Below are 17,015 nucleotides of genomic sequence, written 5' to 3' on the forward strand. Positions count from 1 at the left end.
AGCGGGCGGAGCGAGTCTCGGGTCCCCGGGGCGCTGGGGCCGGGAGCAGATGCAGCCAGGCCAAGCTCTCGGGGGATGAGGTGGGAACCGCGTCCTTGTTTGTATCGGGAGGTTTGTGACCTGCGGGTGTGCCTCTGCCCGTCGGGGTTCGGTGTGTGTCCGCGGTGCGCTGTGAGGTGCCCAGGGGCCGAAGGTGAGCAGGGAAGATAGCGTTGTCCCATCAGAAACAGGACACGCTTCCACAAGAGGCTGTGCAGAGATGTGTTGCTTTGCCTGCCTTTGCAGGGTGTCCCAGTGCTTTGCTCTGTTACCAGTCCTGCTGGGGGCTGCAGAGAAGAGTACTCAGAACCACAGTGGAGTAGGGGTTTTCTCCTTTTTTCCATATGTTTTATATATGCAGGACTGGCATGCAAAGCCCCATCAGTGGTGGTCAGCACCTACTTGCTGATAATGGCTCAGCCTTGGTCTGCCAGCTTTGCTGCACTACTGGATTCTTGTATAGGATCAATTACAGTAATAATCACTAATAATACTGAGTTATCAACACAATAATCATTTGGGGAAACTGAATTGAATCTTCATGTCTGTCTTTATTGTTTTTTGTTTTCCTTGTAGACTGGTCTCCATTCCCATAAAGCAGCAGGTGCCTCTGTGATTGTTTCCTGATGTAGTTCTGGTACAGATGTATTGTTTGAATTGTCAAAGATGTCATCAGGCCTTACGGAGGAACAGAAGCGAAGGATCGAAGAGAACCGGCAGATAGCTTTGGCTAGGAGAGCAGAGAGGTTGGCAGCCCAGAGAGCTGGGCAGGCGGGCATCCCTGCACCTCAGCTGGATGAACAGAGTCTGGGCAATCGGGGAAACTCAAAGGAAGAAAACAATCATGTCAAGTTTGTTAGGCAGCACCAACAGAACCCAGACAGTCCTGCAGAGCAGAAGAGCTGTTTCCAGAAAGGTTATAACCATTCCACTGCAAACCAACAGATGGCTGGCTCACATGGAGAGCAGCAAAAGAACCATTCGGAGGACTCAGAGCAAGCAAGTGGCCTTAAGCAGTTCACTACAACGATCCCAAATTCTCTGAGTTATTCCCATAAACATTACTTGGGTGCTGGTGGTCAGGAACATGGACAACAAGCTTTAATTAATCGTGGAACATTCCAGCAGCCCAAATGCTACCCAGCTTTCAGAAACCCCTCAGAACCATCTCGTCCTAAATTAATTGACAATGGGCACCCTGATGGTGGTAAAATGTTACAAAGTCAGAACAAATCTGCCCTAAAATATGTTTCACCATCAAGCAGCACCGCCCCGAGTGATTCAGAAATGCAGACAAACACGGGCAGAGTGATGGGAAGACAAGGGGGAGGTGATGTCTCTCAGGCCAGTGGTAGAATGCCGAAGCTGACCAGCTCTGCTGGTGTGGGCTCTCCCTTTGAAGCTGTCTCTTGCAAGAAAGCAAATAATGTCACAAAAGGAAAATGTGTGAAACACGGGGAAGACCGATTCCAGGTCGAAATAGGGTATAATGCTGAACTTGTTGCTGTGTTTAAGAAGGTACCAAGCAAAGCCTATGGTAAGAATTGATTGTTTACTATTATTTCTTTTGTACATTGTGTTGAAGTTTCAGCATCTGCTGCAACTGTAGCTGCTATATGCCCTTACCACTGCACCTGTTGCTGGGGTGGAATATGTGGTATTAGTGGGGGACGGAAAAAGTAAAGGCAGATGAAATTGGACAGAAATTCTGGGTGTAAATAGCTTGAATGTAGAAAAGGACTCAGAAACCCTGCTTTGTGAACAGTGCTCTGAGAAGTTTAGTGGCAGCAGCTGGTCAGAGTCTCTTATGAGTGAAGGAAGAGCAGTTATTCATAAATTGCTATGGGAAAATGGGTCACTTCAGCTGTAGTTCAGAGCTGATGAGCTGATTCTATTAACTGGGTTACTGAGAACAGTGGAATCTCCACCTTTTGTCTTGCTTAGAGTCTTTTCTCCCTGCCTTTTTTTGTTATATTCTACTTCTGTTTTGCCCCATGTGTTGCTGATCCTTTTGAATGGCTGCTGCATTCTTCTTGTCTTAGTATTGAAATGCCCTATGGCTTATCTGGTGTCATATAGCTGTAAACTTGGCCATAACTGTTTTTCAGATGTGTGGCAAAAAGTTTGCTTGAGTAGACTGAATGCTCTTACCTCGCATGAATGTTTCACTCCACCACTTTTTTCTACCCCAAATGATTCAAATTCTGCCCTATTTTAGATCCTGCTATGAAAAAGTGGAATTTCAGCTTGGAAGATTACAGCAGTCTCAGTAAGTAAATGGAGTGTTCAATGATGAAAAAGAATCCAAATCGTGACACCCTTCCCTTCCCCTGCCTTTCAGAGTTATTATTTAGCTTTGTTATTGTCTGGAGTAGTAAAAGTAATGCTACGCAAAGATAATGCCCATCTTCTAGGCATCTAGCTCATAAATTTTTCTGACATTTTTAGTTGATGAAAAAAAACTTAATTTTTTGTATAAAAAGATTAAACTTTTTCTGCCTTTGCTGAATTTTTTTTCAGCAGCCAACAAAATCATAGGAAAATTATCTGCTGCACTGGTACTTCATTTGAATCTGTATTGAGAACTGAGTGTGTTCCAATGGCTGATGCTTAATTTCTGGGTCCATTCATGTATTTTCTTTTTAAACTGTTCTTTTTAAAACTCTTTTCCTGTTAATTTTGGGTGTCAGAAGAGGATAAAGGGTAATTCTCCAGGGCTTTGAGTGAGACTGAAAATGGATTTGCCTTTTTTTGGCCTAACAAGGATGGGTTTGTTGGTTTGGTTTGGGTTTTTTCCCTCTTCTGTTATTTTGCTCTGGAAAGATTGAGAGATGATAGAGGCAAATACTTCAGGTAAGCTTTTCAAAAGCACACTGTATTGAAGTGAGTGATAAATCACTATTGATTTCAGCGGGAACAGAATTAGGCCTGTGTTGAGCACTTTGAGAAACCACAGTTGAGTGCTGGTATTTTAGCTTCCCATGTGGGTTGCCACACATTTATAATTTAAATACTCCTGGTTTGCTTGGAGTGTATCAAGTACAGATGAGAGCAGAGTCTCTCCACCAAGGAGCTTGCAAATGAAGAGACTGTTTTTTAGAAATCAGGCACTTTTCCTTAAAGCTATCAAATATATGAGTACTTTGTGGAAGGTTCCTGTTTACAAGTGGAGACAGTATGTGATCAACATTGGGCAATGAAACTGGGGAAAAATAGCCTGAGAAAAGGGAACCGATTTAATAGGGCCCTGAAGTCTTGAAAGTGCAAAATAATTGTTTTAAAACTTCTCACGGTTTAGTTCTTCTGAATAACGTGGTCCTGTATTACCTTTCTTTCTTTGTACTATAAATTAAACATGCAGTCAAGACTAGAAACAATTGGTGAAATAAAAGAGTAAAATATGCAGTTTTTTCCCTAATTTCTTTCAGTATCAGTTGTAGAGGTAAGATACGAAATGCTAAAAGAGTAATATCTAAAATTGTTTCCTTACTTCAAAAATTACTTTCACTGGATGCTCTTAAACTTCTTATTTGGAGTAGAAATCTCAAATGTTTGGATTTATTCTGGAAGTCACTTATTTTAAAATTAAGTTGAATGAAATTTCAAATGGTTTATTTATTAACTGATTAGGAAGGAAGGGTCTGAATTTCTTTCTCCCTTTTCAAATCTTAACCACTGAACTTAAATTATGTACATTTTTGTTGCATATCAGTTAGCTGGACTACTTAAAAAGAAGCAGAACGTATCATGATGTTGCAGTTCAAAGGACTGGGTTCACATGGATTTACTCTAAACAGCTACCAGCTAGAGGAAGTTGCTTCTCTCCACATATACATGGAGGCAGAACGTCCTTAGGGGCCCCCTGCTCCAGATGTTCATGAATCTTTGTGCTACTGTAGTACCCCTGAGTTGGAGTCTCGAGGTTGAGCTTCACTATTTCGGTGCTGTAAAAAGTACAAGAAAAAATTATTCTTGTTCCTTAACCATTAGAGTTCAGTTATAGCAATAAAGACAACATATGGGTATAGACTGGGAGAGAGGCACAGGGATAAGTGGCATGTCTGTTAGTGTGGGTAGCTGTGGTCTCAGGCTAACAGCTGTAAGATTCTGTGCCCCTTCTCTCTCCATGCCCTGGCATCGTGACAGAGGTGATTGCAAGTGATGGGTAAGACAGCGGTGCATATGGCTGGGGGGAAGTCCAAGTCTGACTGTAAGACACAGTAGAATAAAGAGCGAGAAATTATAATAAAGGAGACTTAGGAATTTGGACTAGGTTCATTCCTCCAGCACCATGAATATACAGCATTCCTCCTAGATGAGATTGCATATCAGACATTGACATGAGGCAGGAGGCAGATATTTTTAGATCTTTCTCCTTTGCTGTTTACTGAAGCACCTTCCAATCTTTTCAGGCACACACTATTGATCACCATGCCCCTGTCCCTGTGATTTTGTAAGTGAAAATGCTGTATGGCTGTTTGCAATTTAGTGCTAAATGTGGTTCTGCAGATTGCTTGCCCTGGCCTAGTGGGCCACATTTTAGGATTGCAGACAGAGAGGGAATCTAATGCAGTGACAATGCTGGACAAGTTCTTGTTCACCTACTGTCACGTGTTCCCTCTGCCCTTGCTGTGTTCTCCGTGGGAAATCCCACCAAGCTGTCCCTCCAGGCCATCGTTCTCTCTAGTCTTTGTGCCTGTGAGTGAAAAGCAGGGAATTATCATTCCTCTTAAACTTTAAGGTGCATGGTTTGTTATCCTCTTGTCCCTTTGCTTCCCAGGGCATCCTGTGCATGTTTAGCTTATCTGTATTCTTTGCTATTCATTCTTTTCTCTTTCTCATGCTTTTCTCCCTAGTGGAAGCAGCAAATCAACTTTCGTCAGTAATTCTGGCACCACTGGAAGGGGAAAATGCAGTTGGCTTGGCATCAGGCTCTCCTTTCATTGGCAATGGAGTTGATGTGAAATCCCTCTTGAAGATGTGTAAGAACTGGAAGAAACCCTCAGCCCTTGTCAAAGGGAAGTGTGTGCTGATCTCTCGTTTGCGGTTTGAGGTTGATATTGGATATTCTGCAGACGTGATTGGAGTGTTCAAACAGATGGATTCCAGAAATTATGGTGAGTCTTGTTGGTTTTGCGTTATTCTAATGTCCTTTTTGGGGCTGCTCTTGGAGTGCTGTGAATGCTTCAGAGAAGAGAGATTGTGAGACTACATCCCTCTGAAAGCACAGAAGAGAATGTGCTTTGATGAAGATTTTGAGAGCTCTTGTAGTTCTGGTTTGGTGCTGTATCTGTGTTCAGCTCTTTGCCCCATGACAGAACATGTCCTCTCCTGGCCCTGTTAGTGAAGGTGGTATTTCAGAACTCAGCATCATTGCTTTTGCTGTTGAGTTGGGACGTGTTGATAATTTGCCAGCAGTATGGAGACCCTGTGAAATTCTTGTGTTTATTACCAAATGCTGTTGGACATTCTTGTATTTCTCCTGCTTTACTCTGGTGTATAATGCAACTGCCTGAGCAGACTTAATTTAACAGCAGCTTTACCAATGTTTCTGAGGCGAATGGAACTGTAGAGCACATTTTATGTTGGCATTCGGATTGCAATGGTAAATATCATTTTTTCCCCTATGGTAATTTGGGAAATGAAGCACGGAGTGATGAGGTGACCTGCACAGTGTCACAGCAGGTCAGTGACAGCATGGAGAACAAATTATGGAGCTCTTATTCTTTGGGGACGGATGCACCCAGGTCACTGTGTCTTCAGCTGACTCTGAATTCACTCTGCTTTGCCTGGATGTTGTAAGCAGGTGCTACCCAGGCGTAAACCTGCCAGGTAGGTCTGGCATTCATGTTACATTTTGGGTATTGATGAATTGGTGAATTTCCTCTGTACCCTGTAGGGTACAGAGGCACAACTGAAAGTGATTGTGTTACTGATCAGTCAGAGTCAGAGTTTGTCAGTTAACAAATAGGAACCTTCATGCACATTCTTTGTTTCTTGCAGTAAAAGTGATTGCCAAAATCCTTGGGCAAGTGGGTTCATTACAGAGGTTCATTAGAAGAACTGACCTTGGCTTGCTCCAGTGATACCTCCAGTTTTAGATGTGTGCTCATACTTTCAAATCTTCTCCAAACTGTTTGCTTAATGTGAAAGCAAACAGAGGAGAATTGATTTTGAACAAGGTAACAATTCTTTTATAGCAGCTCTGAAATGCAGAGGATATGGATGGATCGACATGTTCTTATGGACAGATAATTCGGTCTTTTAAAAATGAGACTTAAGACAGTGTTTGTATTGCAGATATGAACACCAGGAAGTGGAATTTCCTGCTGGAGGACTACCCCAGACTAAGTGAGTAGCTGTGTTTCCCTGGTGAGGGCTATTTTCTGGGGAGGCAAATGAATTCTAACTTCATTTCTTCCCTCTTTTTCACTCTGGGGAGACAAGCTGCTAATGACCCGTGAAGCCAGTGTCTTCCTGTTTTGTCAGACATTTACACTGTTTGCCCAGGCTCAAAACTTCATTAATGTATGCTATTCATGACAGAGTTTTAGGGGCCCACTGGGAGAGTAACTTTATCTCTTGTCAGATTCTACACTGGATTTCTTTACCATTTCTTACAGCATGGATATATTTATGATCACAAAGTTATTTTTATTGCTTCTAATATAAAGCAGCTCTACTGGAACTAAGAGTTGCAGGAGAATGGATTCTTTTGTTCCCACTTGCCAAATTTGAAGAGATTGACATGGTGGCTGCCAAGCCTACCTGTCCCTGCAGAAATTTTGTATTAACTGACTTGTTTTACCTGTGCTCCCCTCACCCTCAGTGCCAGCCCACCTAGCTCCCTTTTGTGTGTACATCAATTCATAAACTGTCACAGCCACCCCTTGCTTAGAAAACAAACATGTATCAGGCAGTTTTACTTCCAGTTCCTTATGCAGTGTGCGTGGTGTTGTGCTAGTTCATTTCACACCCAGCAAATTTTGTTTTTCAGGTCATAGCAGTAGGTTTTCAAGTCAGAAGATGACTTCTGTAACAACCAGTTCATCCACAGTTACAGTTGGGGTGCTGTCTAGCTGATGTTGTTCAGCCTCAAATGTTACTGCTGGTAATAATGACTTTGCAGGCAGCACACAACTGATAAGTTTTTAATTGGTGTATGTGGCAGGTTAGAATTCAGATTGCTTCCAGAACTGAGTTGGTTCTGAGGCAAAGAAGAAGCGCTGCTTGTTTCTGTTGCAGAAGTGTGCAAATCCACTTGAAGCAGAGGCACTGTTGAAGATGAATTTCATACTCTGCTAAAATGTTTTGGTGCTGTTTGGATGATTGAAAAAAAGGTCCTTTTGAGAGAGCATCATATTTTTCCTTGCAAGTAGAATATAAGCACATAGTGTTGCTACAGCATTCATATCTTTGGTAGAATTTGAATAGTAGACTCAGGATCACGAAGTCACAGAATGGATAAGGCTGGAAGGGGCTACAGGGGGTCATCTGGTCCAACCTCCCTGCTCAGGCAGGGTCATTCTACAGCACATGGCACAGGGTTGTATCCAGACAGTTCTTGAGTACTTCCACTGAGGGAGACTCCACAGCCTCTCTGGGCAATCTGTTCCAGTGCTCAGTCACCCACAAAGTAAAGTTTTTACTCATATTCAGGTGGAACTTCCTGTACGTCAGTTCCTGCCTGTTGCCTCTGGCCGTTACACATCTGTGTAATGCTGCTGAAACTGGGACTCGCTGAACTGAAATGTAGAACTGTGGTTTCTTGTGTTTTGGTGTGTTTGTTTTTAAATGGGTACAACTTTGCAGAATAATCCAGTCTCAGCAGCATGTTTCTAGCACATCTGCTTCTTAGGTTTTTATGTTTAGTTAAGTTTATAGAGTGCTTTGAGACGAATAGCATTACACGAGTTGTAAGTATTATTATTTATCATCCCAGTTAGCCTGCTGTGTTTGCCTTGGTACTCATGAGGGAATGAAGCTGTGGAGTTTGGTTGGGTTAAGCTTCAGAAAGATAATAAGCAAGGTGCTCTACACACATTCTTAAAAAGAGTGACTGAGTGTTTCAGAGCTGAAGTGCTGTTGCTCAGAGTAGTTTTTTCCCAGCATGGGCTCCTGCTTCCGCAGGATCCCAGAGCATGTTAATAATTGAGTATATGAATTCTTCTGTGATGCATGTCTCAATAACAGAAGTAATGGTTGTAGGTCTGAAAGCCATGTGGTGGGGCCATGTAGGGATGCCAGATCTTGAAAAGAAGTGAGTGTGTCTTGGTGGAGACTACGATGAAACTGCAGGGTTGGGGTGCTGACACTCTTGATTTCAGTGAGAGCTAATAATCTCTAACAATTTGTTAAAAGAGCCTTCTGTACGTACAAAGGACCTGATCCTGTAGCACATGCTAGGCAGTCTGAGCAAACACATCACCTCCCAGTCTGTCACAGTCTCAGTTATGCTGGTTGGCAGCTGTATACATTACATGAAGTATTCAGAATCCCACAGATTTGAGGAAAGAAAAAAAATAATTTCCATGAATCTTGCAGGGTGTAATTTGTGAGGGCATTTGAGGCTTCTAGCACGTGCTTTTTAGAGAAGCAGCATTTGCTTTGTGCCTGTTCATTTGCCTACATCAAAATAAAAAAGGGAAGAATTAAAAAAGGCTGGTTGCCATTTCCAGCAGAGAGATCTGTTAGCTGGGAACTGTTTGTAGAGGTTAATGTCTCTTTGCCTAGTTGCTCAGTCATCTTTATATAAAGGTCACTTCAGTAAAAAATGTCTGTTGGATGAATCATGCTGGTGGCAGATATATCTTAATCACTCTCCCAACTCATGTACAGAACAATAGCAACAGAATTATCAGTGAGCAAATTGTAGCAATTATGCTAACACATAGCTCAGTCTGTGAGTGTAATAACAAGCTTGTGCTGTACTTCGGGTGGAGAGAGTTCCTGCTATTGAAGAAGTATAAATTAAACTGGAGAGTTTAAAAAGTTTGGTCATTGCTCAACCACAAATGGAAATCTTTTCATATGTATATTTCTTGGAATTGCATTCTCCCTTTATATGGCAGGGGTCCATCCTGCTGCTTTCCTCTTGGAGATAACTGAAATAAAAATACCTAACTGAATTCTGGTGCATTTACTGCTGATGTAGTGAGTTCTTGTTTCAGTTGTTTTTACAAACAGGCTTTTTATGTCTTCTGGACTTAATATACAAACCAACCACTAAATAAAAAAGGAAGTTGCTTCCTGCAAGAAAGATTTGTGCACATGCATTTGTGTTCCTAGTGTAGAGGTGTCTTTTGTTTCATTGTCACTGTTAAAATTTGCTACATATGTTTTCCTGGTTTAAACTGGTATTTGTTTTAATAGAAATTTACTGTTGGATTAAAAAGAAATACCATTATCTTTTGGGGGTTGGGATAGAGAGGCTGCTGGAGGGGACTGAAATAAGGTTGTTCAGGAAGAGAATTGCCTAGATGCTTTGCTTGTTATGGTTTATGGGTTGAAAAGATGAAGGCTCTGAGGTCTTGGCATGACGGAGGCTGAAGATCCCTTTAGTTTGACTGGGAAGGCAAAGTTGAGGGGCTTCATGGGTGAAACAACAGTAGTAGTGAGGAACTCGAGTGATTGCCTGTGGGCTGGTTCTGTCCTGCAGACTGCTTCTGTCCAAGAGAACAGCAGTGGACACCAGCTGAGCAGTGAGGTGCTGTTGGTACTGTGATCCTGGAGTTTGGCTGTCAGAGTGCTGCTGATGGTGGTACCACAGCAGTCTCTCTGACTCTTGAGGTGCTTCCTGTTTTCTTACCCAAATGTGGTAAATGAGGGGGATAAAGTGGAGACAGAACCCAACGTGTGTGAGTTTGGGGAACAGGATATGAGAGTTTTCAAAGCAGATGATGTATGATATTCTTTAGGTAACTGTGTCTTGGGTCACTCCTGGTGGTTCTGGCATGGTGAAGACCTCAGAGGTATTTAATGTGGAATCCCAAGGTCAAGATAAAGATGCCCCTGCCTTCTAGGCTTCAGGAGCTCCTTTGTTCAAATCTGTACTTTCATTTCTGAGTAAAGTGTGCCCTAAGCTGCCCTCAGTGTGAATAATCCAGCTCCAGCTGTATTAGTAGCAATCAGCTCTGAATGATGGCATCAGAGTTTCAGGTTTTTTTATAATCAAGTCTAAATACGAAGGGAGGAGTTGTGATTCATCATGTGGTTCTGAAATAGACTTCAGGGAAGAGGCCAGGCTAACACCTGTGCATGATGCAGTGCTTTCTGTGAGCTGTTTCAGGATAGGAAATAATGTTGTTGATGAGGTTGAGGGTTGTGCCCTAACATTCATAATGTAAGTTGTGTGTATGTTGCCCCTGTCAAATAATAAACTGCTCTGTTCTTTGCAGTGCAAGTGTTACAGAGCCTCCTGGCAGTAGAAGTGGAGCCACTGCCTGAGGCAGTAATACAGACCTTTGCTGCTCAGCTGCAGAGATCTACATCACAGACAGACATTCCTGATGCTGACCTTTCAGTAGTGGACTCCAAAATTGTGACCAGCCTCATGCCCTTTCAGCGGGAAGGTGTGAAGTATGTGCTTTTTGCATGCTGTTAAAAGCTAGTCCTTGCCTAGAGTTGTGTCGTTTATATTGGCATCCAGGTTGCGTTCTCCTCCATGGAGGGCTCCACATTCCTCCAGAGTCTCAGGGCTGTTACACTCTGGCACTCTGGGCGTTTGGCTGTTTGGTACAGTGTGGTTTGTTTTGTTGGGATATTTTTTTTTGATTTCTTGAGTGACACGTGTTTTGTTTCTAGATAGAAGTCATCATGAGTCAGGAGGAAAGTAGCATTTTGTTAGTCTGAAAAAATTGTTCAAATGATGCATCTCTGATCTCCCTTGTGTGATTCAGGATGTGCATAATTGTCATATGATTTTTTTTTTATTTTGTAAGGTCATCTATTTTTTCCCCCAAGTCCATCTCTTTTGTTGTTGTTTATAGAATATTAACTACACATGGGAAAGGGCCAGGAAATGAGACCCGGGCCCTGAAAGATTTAAAATGACTAATTATTTGTAGAGCTAAAATTTTAGATGTCCCTGTCCCTGTCATACATGACCATTAGTTGTTGACGTCAATATGCTGTCCAGGAAAGTCTGTACTTAGTGGTCTTAAATTCCATTGTTATTAATAATAATTTCTTAGCTCAGTCAGGATGAAGTCTGGGACAGAATGTGACTAACACCGTGGAAAGAATGTGCTTTAAATAATTGTAAGGTTTTGAGACTACTTCTCATATGAAATCAGTCTCTAAGGACTGGGCTGAGCTAATCTGTTTGGGAACATCCAAGCTTTGAGAGATTTGTGAGAGTTCTTCACTTGTGTAAGGCTAGGGGAGAAAATCCAGGTTTGCTGAGGAACCCAGCTCACTTCCAGGTGATGCACATTAGAGGCTTGGCAATGACTTGTGCTCATCGTGTTTGCCAGATAGTAACCTATTTTTGACTCTTACTTCCCTCTCTATTTTCTCCAGTTTTGCAATTTTCAGGAATGGACGTTTACTTCTTGCAGATGACATGGGCTTGGGCAAGACCATTCAGGCAATCTGCATTGCTGCATATTACCAAAAGGAATGGCCCTTGCTGGTGGTGACTCCTTCTTCCGTGAGGTTTACGTGGGCAGAGGTACTGAGACCTTTAGCATGTGGAGGTGGCCAGTAAAGGGCCTGTGTGATGGTTATACTGTACTGTGCTTTGTAAAAGGTAAATATTTTGAAGTATTAAGGCAAAGAAACTAAAAATTAGACTGATTTAGAAACTTGAGGTGGTGGTGGTGAAAAATTGCTTAGCATTGACTGTACAGTGTATGCCCATTTTGTTTTATTGGCCAATTTTCTTTTTGTGATCCAACTGATCTGTTGGAAAGAGGGAGAACTAGAGAAAGTATCTCCTCGGACCCTCTGTTAACTTTGTTCCTGCAAGTCAGCTGGCTCCAGGTGGGAATTTTACTCATGAGTGTCAAAGATAATAGTTACATTCAAGCAATTGTGTATTCAAGCCCTTCATAGACATATTTGCCAGTTCCTTGGCTGGAACAGAGGCCCAGATACTGGGATTCTCCGCTCTGTTCAAAAGGCCCCATTATCATCATCATTAAGTGTCAGTCCTAATACCTCTTTTGCCTGTCTACTGTATGCTGCTGACTCCTATGATAGTCCTTTATTAATGCTGATTGAAGCCCAAGAAAGCTTGTATGGTTGGTATATATATCTTGAAATAAATCACTGCCACTGTTTGTACACTGAGGCTGTTGGGTCGCCATAGGCGAGTGAAATGTTCGCTGTGGGTGGAAAAGATGAGCCAGAGGTTTTGGGTCAGTAAAATCATGCCTGAGCAGGAACAGGTAGGAGTGTAATTTTTCCTGGAATATTGCGTTGATAAGAAGAGTATTGATTGGGATTTGCTGGTTTTGTGCTGTAACCAGGTCATTACAGCATCTCAGTGTGTGTTTTCACATGCAAAATGTTGGGCAGCAAGAAAAGTTTCTTTGTTTACTGAAGAGGGTGATGCTTGTCATACCTGATACTTCAAAGGCTGTGTCAACACCTAACCTGAATCCATCACTGTTGTGGGATACCTGCCAGGAACAATGTGGAACCTGGTTTTTGGAAGTACTGAGCACCTACAACTAGACTTAGACATTCTGCCTCAAGAGATTTAAGCAATATGAGGTGGTTTTGTTTGTTTTCTTTGAGTGCTTGATTTCTTCTTCTTTCCCCTAGTCCCAATGCCACAGGAGGCTGCTGTGGGAAGTGTTTTGTTAGGGCATTTGCTTTAGAGACCTGTGTTGCTTAGTGAGTATGTGAAGGATGCGGGTGTGAGAAAAGTATGTCACAGAAAGTGGAAGAAAGTGAAGATTATTGTAGTCTGTGATCTACTCAGTTCATTCTTGCACAGATGTGTTTTACTGTAATGGTAGAAGCTTTTGTGGTGTCTCTGGAGCTGAATTGCCAGAAATTTTCTTCATCCTAGAGTTGTCAGTGTTTTATTTTGGCTTTCTGGGCTCAGGCCACTGAGTGACTTTATATTGAGGTGTCGTAGGAAGCTAGTGGGAAGATGTGAGGTATGCTTGAGTAAGAAGTGCTGCAGCCATGTGCATTTGGAATTCAGCTTTGAAACAAATAATTAACAGTCAAGGCAGTTTCAAAGCACTTCTGGTGGACAAAGGTCAGCATCAAATGAGAAATACAGGATCACTTTTATGATTTGAATTAGTCGTGTACCCTTTATAAAAAGAGGGCAGTATAGCTAGGAGCTTCCAGATACTTTCCTGTTGCTGCCACCTTGGTCTAAGTTTTGACTTGGAATCAGCCATGTGGTTTTTTTGTTTGGGACCTAAACTTGCCTGCATGTTGGCTCATTTTGATTGTGGTGTGGTAAGGGATAGTTAATTGTTACTTTCTCACATCCTGAGAAATGCGAGAAGCTCGCATTTAACTCCTCTGGCTGCAGCATGTGGTTGGTGAACAGTGGAGAGGGATGATGGTTCAGGGATTTCTACGAGTGAAGGGTCTAGGGACAGAGATGCTATTTCTCATCACCACTTGGATACATTTATGTAGGCACCAAATCCTGATGGCCAAAGCCCCAGCCGGTTTTCTGCAGAGCAACATCATCAGAACTCAAATATTTCAGAGAGCTTCATGTCATTGGGGACACAATTACAAGGGAAATGGTGGGTGGTCTGTGGCTAACAGATGGGTTTGGGGGAGGATATCTTGCTCTGGTGTGTGGAGCATTTCAGGAGGTTGATTTGAATGACTATTACCACATGTATTTCAGCTGCTGTCATAGAGCAGCTGGTGTGTTGTCAGCTTGATCTTTTAATTTTGGATTTTTGTTTGGCAGTTTTTGGAGGGTTTTTGAGACTTTTTAAGGAGAGGTAGTAGAGTTTTGTTGATCTGGATAAGCTGTACTTCATCTTCACTGTGGAGTAAACATTGATAGAGTGATAGATGTCTACTGCTTAGATGCCTGTTTCACAGCCTGAGGTTTCCTGTTGAGTGGGAAACTAACTTTCCCTGTAATTAGTGGTCACAGTATTCTCTGGCTCTGAATATAGCAGGTGACATTGTCAGGAGATTATGCACACTTGTATCACAGATCAGTTGGGTTTTTTGTTTTACTGTTTTATTGGTATTTTGTGGGTTTGTTTGTTTGCTTTATTTGGATTTTTAAAAAAATAATTCAGTAAGGAGAAAGAATAGAGCATATTTGAGCCTTCCTAGCTGTGGAAGGTAGATTTCACCTTATAACCTGAGTTCTGTTGTTGATCTTCCCATTACTAAGGTGGTTGCTTTGGGAAGGCTGCTTATCCCTACTGCGCACCCAGGTGGTGTCTAATGGTGGATGGAGTGGCTCCATGTTCTGAGTATTCATGAGGGTGTTCTATGAAGTTCTTTGGGATCTTGACAAAACAGATAAGCACCAGAATGCAATTAATATCTTTCCTCTTCCTCCAGGCATTTCACAGGTGGCTTCCATCCTTGAGTCCAGGTAGCACCCATGTCATAGTGACAGGCAAAGACAACCTAACAGGAAGCTTGATCAACATCATCAGCTTTGACCTGCTCAGCAAGATGGACAAGCAACTTAATAGCCCATTCAAAGTAGTTATTGTTGTAAGTAGTACACTAAAATTTTCAAGTTGATTGTGTGCTGCAAATGGGGTAAAACTTTGTATAGCAGAAAAGTGTGAAATGGGTCTTATTTAGGACTGAAACTATCTTGTAATTGTGGCTGTGATCACAGCTGTCTTGGTGAGTAGAAGCATGAGGTTTCTTTGAAACCTTTTGAAATAACTAGTAGAGTTTAATTCTTTTCTGATTCCTGAGATTTTTTTTTCACTTTTACTGGTCATGGTGCCTCTGATTTCATTGCGGTTGGTCATATCCTCTGCTGGAGGGAAAGGTGTTTAATGTGGTGTGGTGTGGTGTGGTAATACAGTAGTCTTGGAAATGTATCTTTTTAAGGGGATTGGACTTCAGGGTGGTGTTAGTGTTTATCCAGTAAACCAGATAACCTCTCAACATCAAGTATGTGGGTAAAGCATCGAAAAAATCTCCCTTTGCTTGTGTTCCACTGACAATCTGCATTAAGCCTTCTTTGATCACTTGTAACATTTCTTCTGTAAATTACTTCAAAATCCATTTTTCATCCTTTTACAGAGCCACGGTAAAAGGTATTTTTCTGGATTTCAGTTACTAAAAATTCAAAACATCTAGTGTTTCAAATCCAGCTTGGATCAATAGAGAGAAAAATGTATATATAGCTTACTATGAGTGTTTGATGTTCTCACTCTAGTTTTCAGCACACATGCACCTGTCTTAAGATCATGACAATTGGAACATAATAATCATTTTGTTTCTCAGTATTAGATGGACTTCTTTGGAGATCAAACTACTCATGGGGGAATTGATTTTTTTCGGTTTTGTATTTTTTTCCCTACCTACTCTCTGACTAAACATTCCATTCAGACCGTTACTTTTGTAGACTGGGGAGGGCGGAATAGGGCTCTAGGGCTACTGCTCTGGAACATTTTACCAGGCCTAAACTGACAGATGTTCTTTCTGTGTGTTTATATGTTCAAATTTGGACCCTGAGTATGTTTTTACAGGTGAGAGTAGCCCTACTGAGTGCTGAGCTTCTGTGCGTTGTCTTCTAATCTTTTGATAGCTGGGAACATTAAGGTAGCTTATTTGTTAATCAGGAGGGAGAAGCCTGTGCCTGAGAGGCTAAACAGTTGTATTGTCTTTGCATTCATGGTTACTTGCTTTTATACATGTGGAAAGAAGAGAATGTACCCTTGGAGAGCACTGGTTACATTTAGTAAGTTCTGCCTTGCTACAGCGGTAGGAATGCAGCCTGTTTGAGGGTGATGTCTCAAGTAAGAGACTATTATCCACCTGGTGAGCCCTATCAGCAGAACAGTTGGATCCTAATTAGATTTCTTTTTTTTTCCTTTTAATTTTCATTAACCCCTTATTAAGGGAACTGGCACTGTATAGGCTTCCTGTGTTTGCTGCATTTAAAGGATACATAGAGGCAAATGAGCATTAGTGGTGGAAATAATGTTCCTCTTTCTCCTTCCCTCTCCAGCCCCCTCTGCTCACTTTTTTTTGGTGGTCATTTATGATTCATGGCTGCAAGGTTTGATTTCTGTTCCATTTGCTTGCAGCTGCAGGTTTGAATGTAGGAAGCCTGCTATTCTCCATCCTGTCTTTCTATTTAGAATTTGTAGTGACTATCCCAATGCCTGAAATATTCTCTGAGATGATAGCCTTGTAATATTAAATATCTGAGAATGCTGGGAATTTGTTCTGTAGCCTGCAGTTGGAGTATGGATAAGAACTGACTTCACTTTCATGATTGTTTTGTTTCAGGATGAATCTCATTTCCTAAAGAACACAAAAACTGCACGATGCCGAGCTGCCATGCCTCTCCTCAAGGTGTGTATGCTGGGTGGGTGCCAGACCTCTAACTGCTCAGGTCAGGCTCCCAAGTCAGTGTTGCTCTGTTTACCAGGTGGAGGAACTAGCAGCTGACTTCTTCTGTTGTGTAAGGGTAAATCCAGGTAATGGTGTAGATCCAAGAGCAAAATGTGTCTCTGGGTTTACCACTTGTCTCCATACAAATATTAGAGGGCAAGTCCTAACAAAAGAACTTAAGAAGCTCCCTTGATCTAATTGTGGTGCTGCCACTGATGAGTTTTATGGTGATGGGAAAAAGGGAATATCAAAACTTACTGAATTTATTCAGGGGGAGTTGAAAGAATATGGTGTTGCCACTGTAGCTTGTTTAATGGAAATAATCATTATCAGTTGCCTCTTAGCACACAGATTGCTGCTGTGTATCAGAACATTACCTAGGTCCCTTCCTTGGCTTAAGTTTAGAGCTCTAGTCTGTTAGTGCAAAATTCCAATATATTTGC

The 17,015-nt window shown here is 41.9% G+C and overlaps 1 protein-coding gene across 1 annotated transcript in view; it reads left to right on the forward strand.

The window, feature by feature from the left end:
* Positions 1 to 705: 705 nt before the first annotated feature.
* SMARCAL1 (SWI/SNF related, matrix associated, actin dependent regulator of chromatin, subfamily a-like 1) overlaps positions 706 to 17,015 on the forward strand; it is a 35,493-nt gene continuing 19,183 nt past the window's right edge. Inside the window, exons 1-8 of the mRNA XM_009071333.1 lie at positions 706 to 1,576; positions 2,258 to 2,308; positions 4,896 to 5,156; positions 6,340 to 6,390; positions 10,437 to 10,617; positions 11,560 to 11,710; positions 14,548 to 14,706; positions 16,468 to 16,533. Coding sequence (XP_009069581.1) covers positions 706 to 1,576; positions 2,258 to 2,308; positions 4,896 to 5,156; positions 6,340 to 6,390; positions 10,437 to 10,617; positions 11,560 to 11,710; positions 14,548 to 14,706; positions 16,468 to 16,533 — 1,791 coding nt within the window. The remainder of the gene's footprint in view (positions 1,577 to 2,257; positions 2,309 to 4,895; positions 5,157 to 6,339; positions 6,391 to 10,436; positions 10,618 to 11,559; positions 11,711 to 14,547; positions 14,707 to 16,467; positions 16,534 to 17,015) is intronic.

Source organism: Acanthisitta chloris, unplaced genomic scaffold (assembly GCF_000695815.1).
Source record: "Acanthisitta chloris isolate BGI_N310 unplaced genomic scaffold, ASM69581v1 scaffold14543, whole genome shotgun sequence".
Lineage (NCBI taxonomy): Eukaryota > Metazoa > Chordata > Aves > Passeriformes > Acanthisittidae > Acanthisitta > Acanthisitta chloris.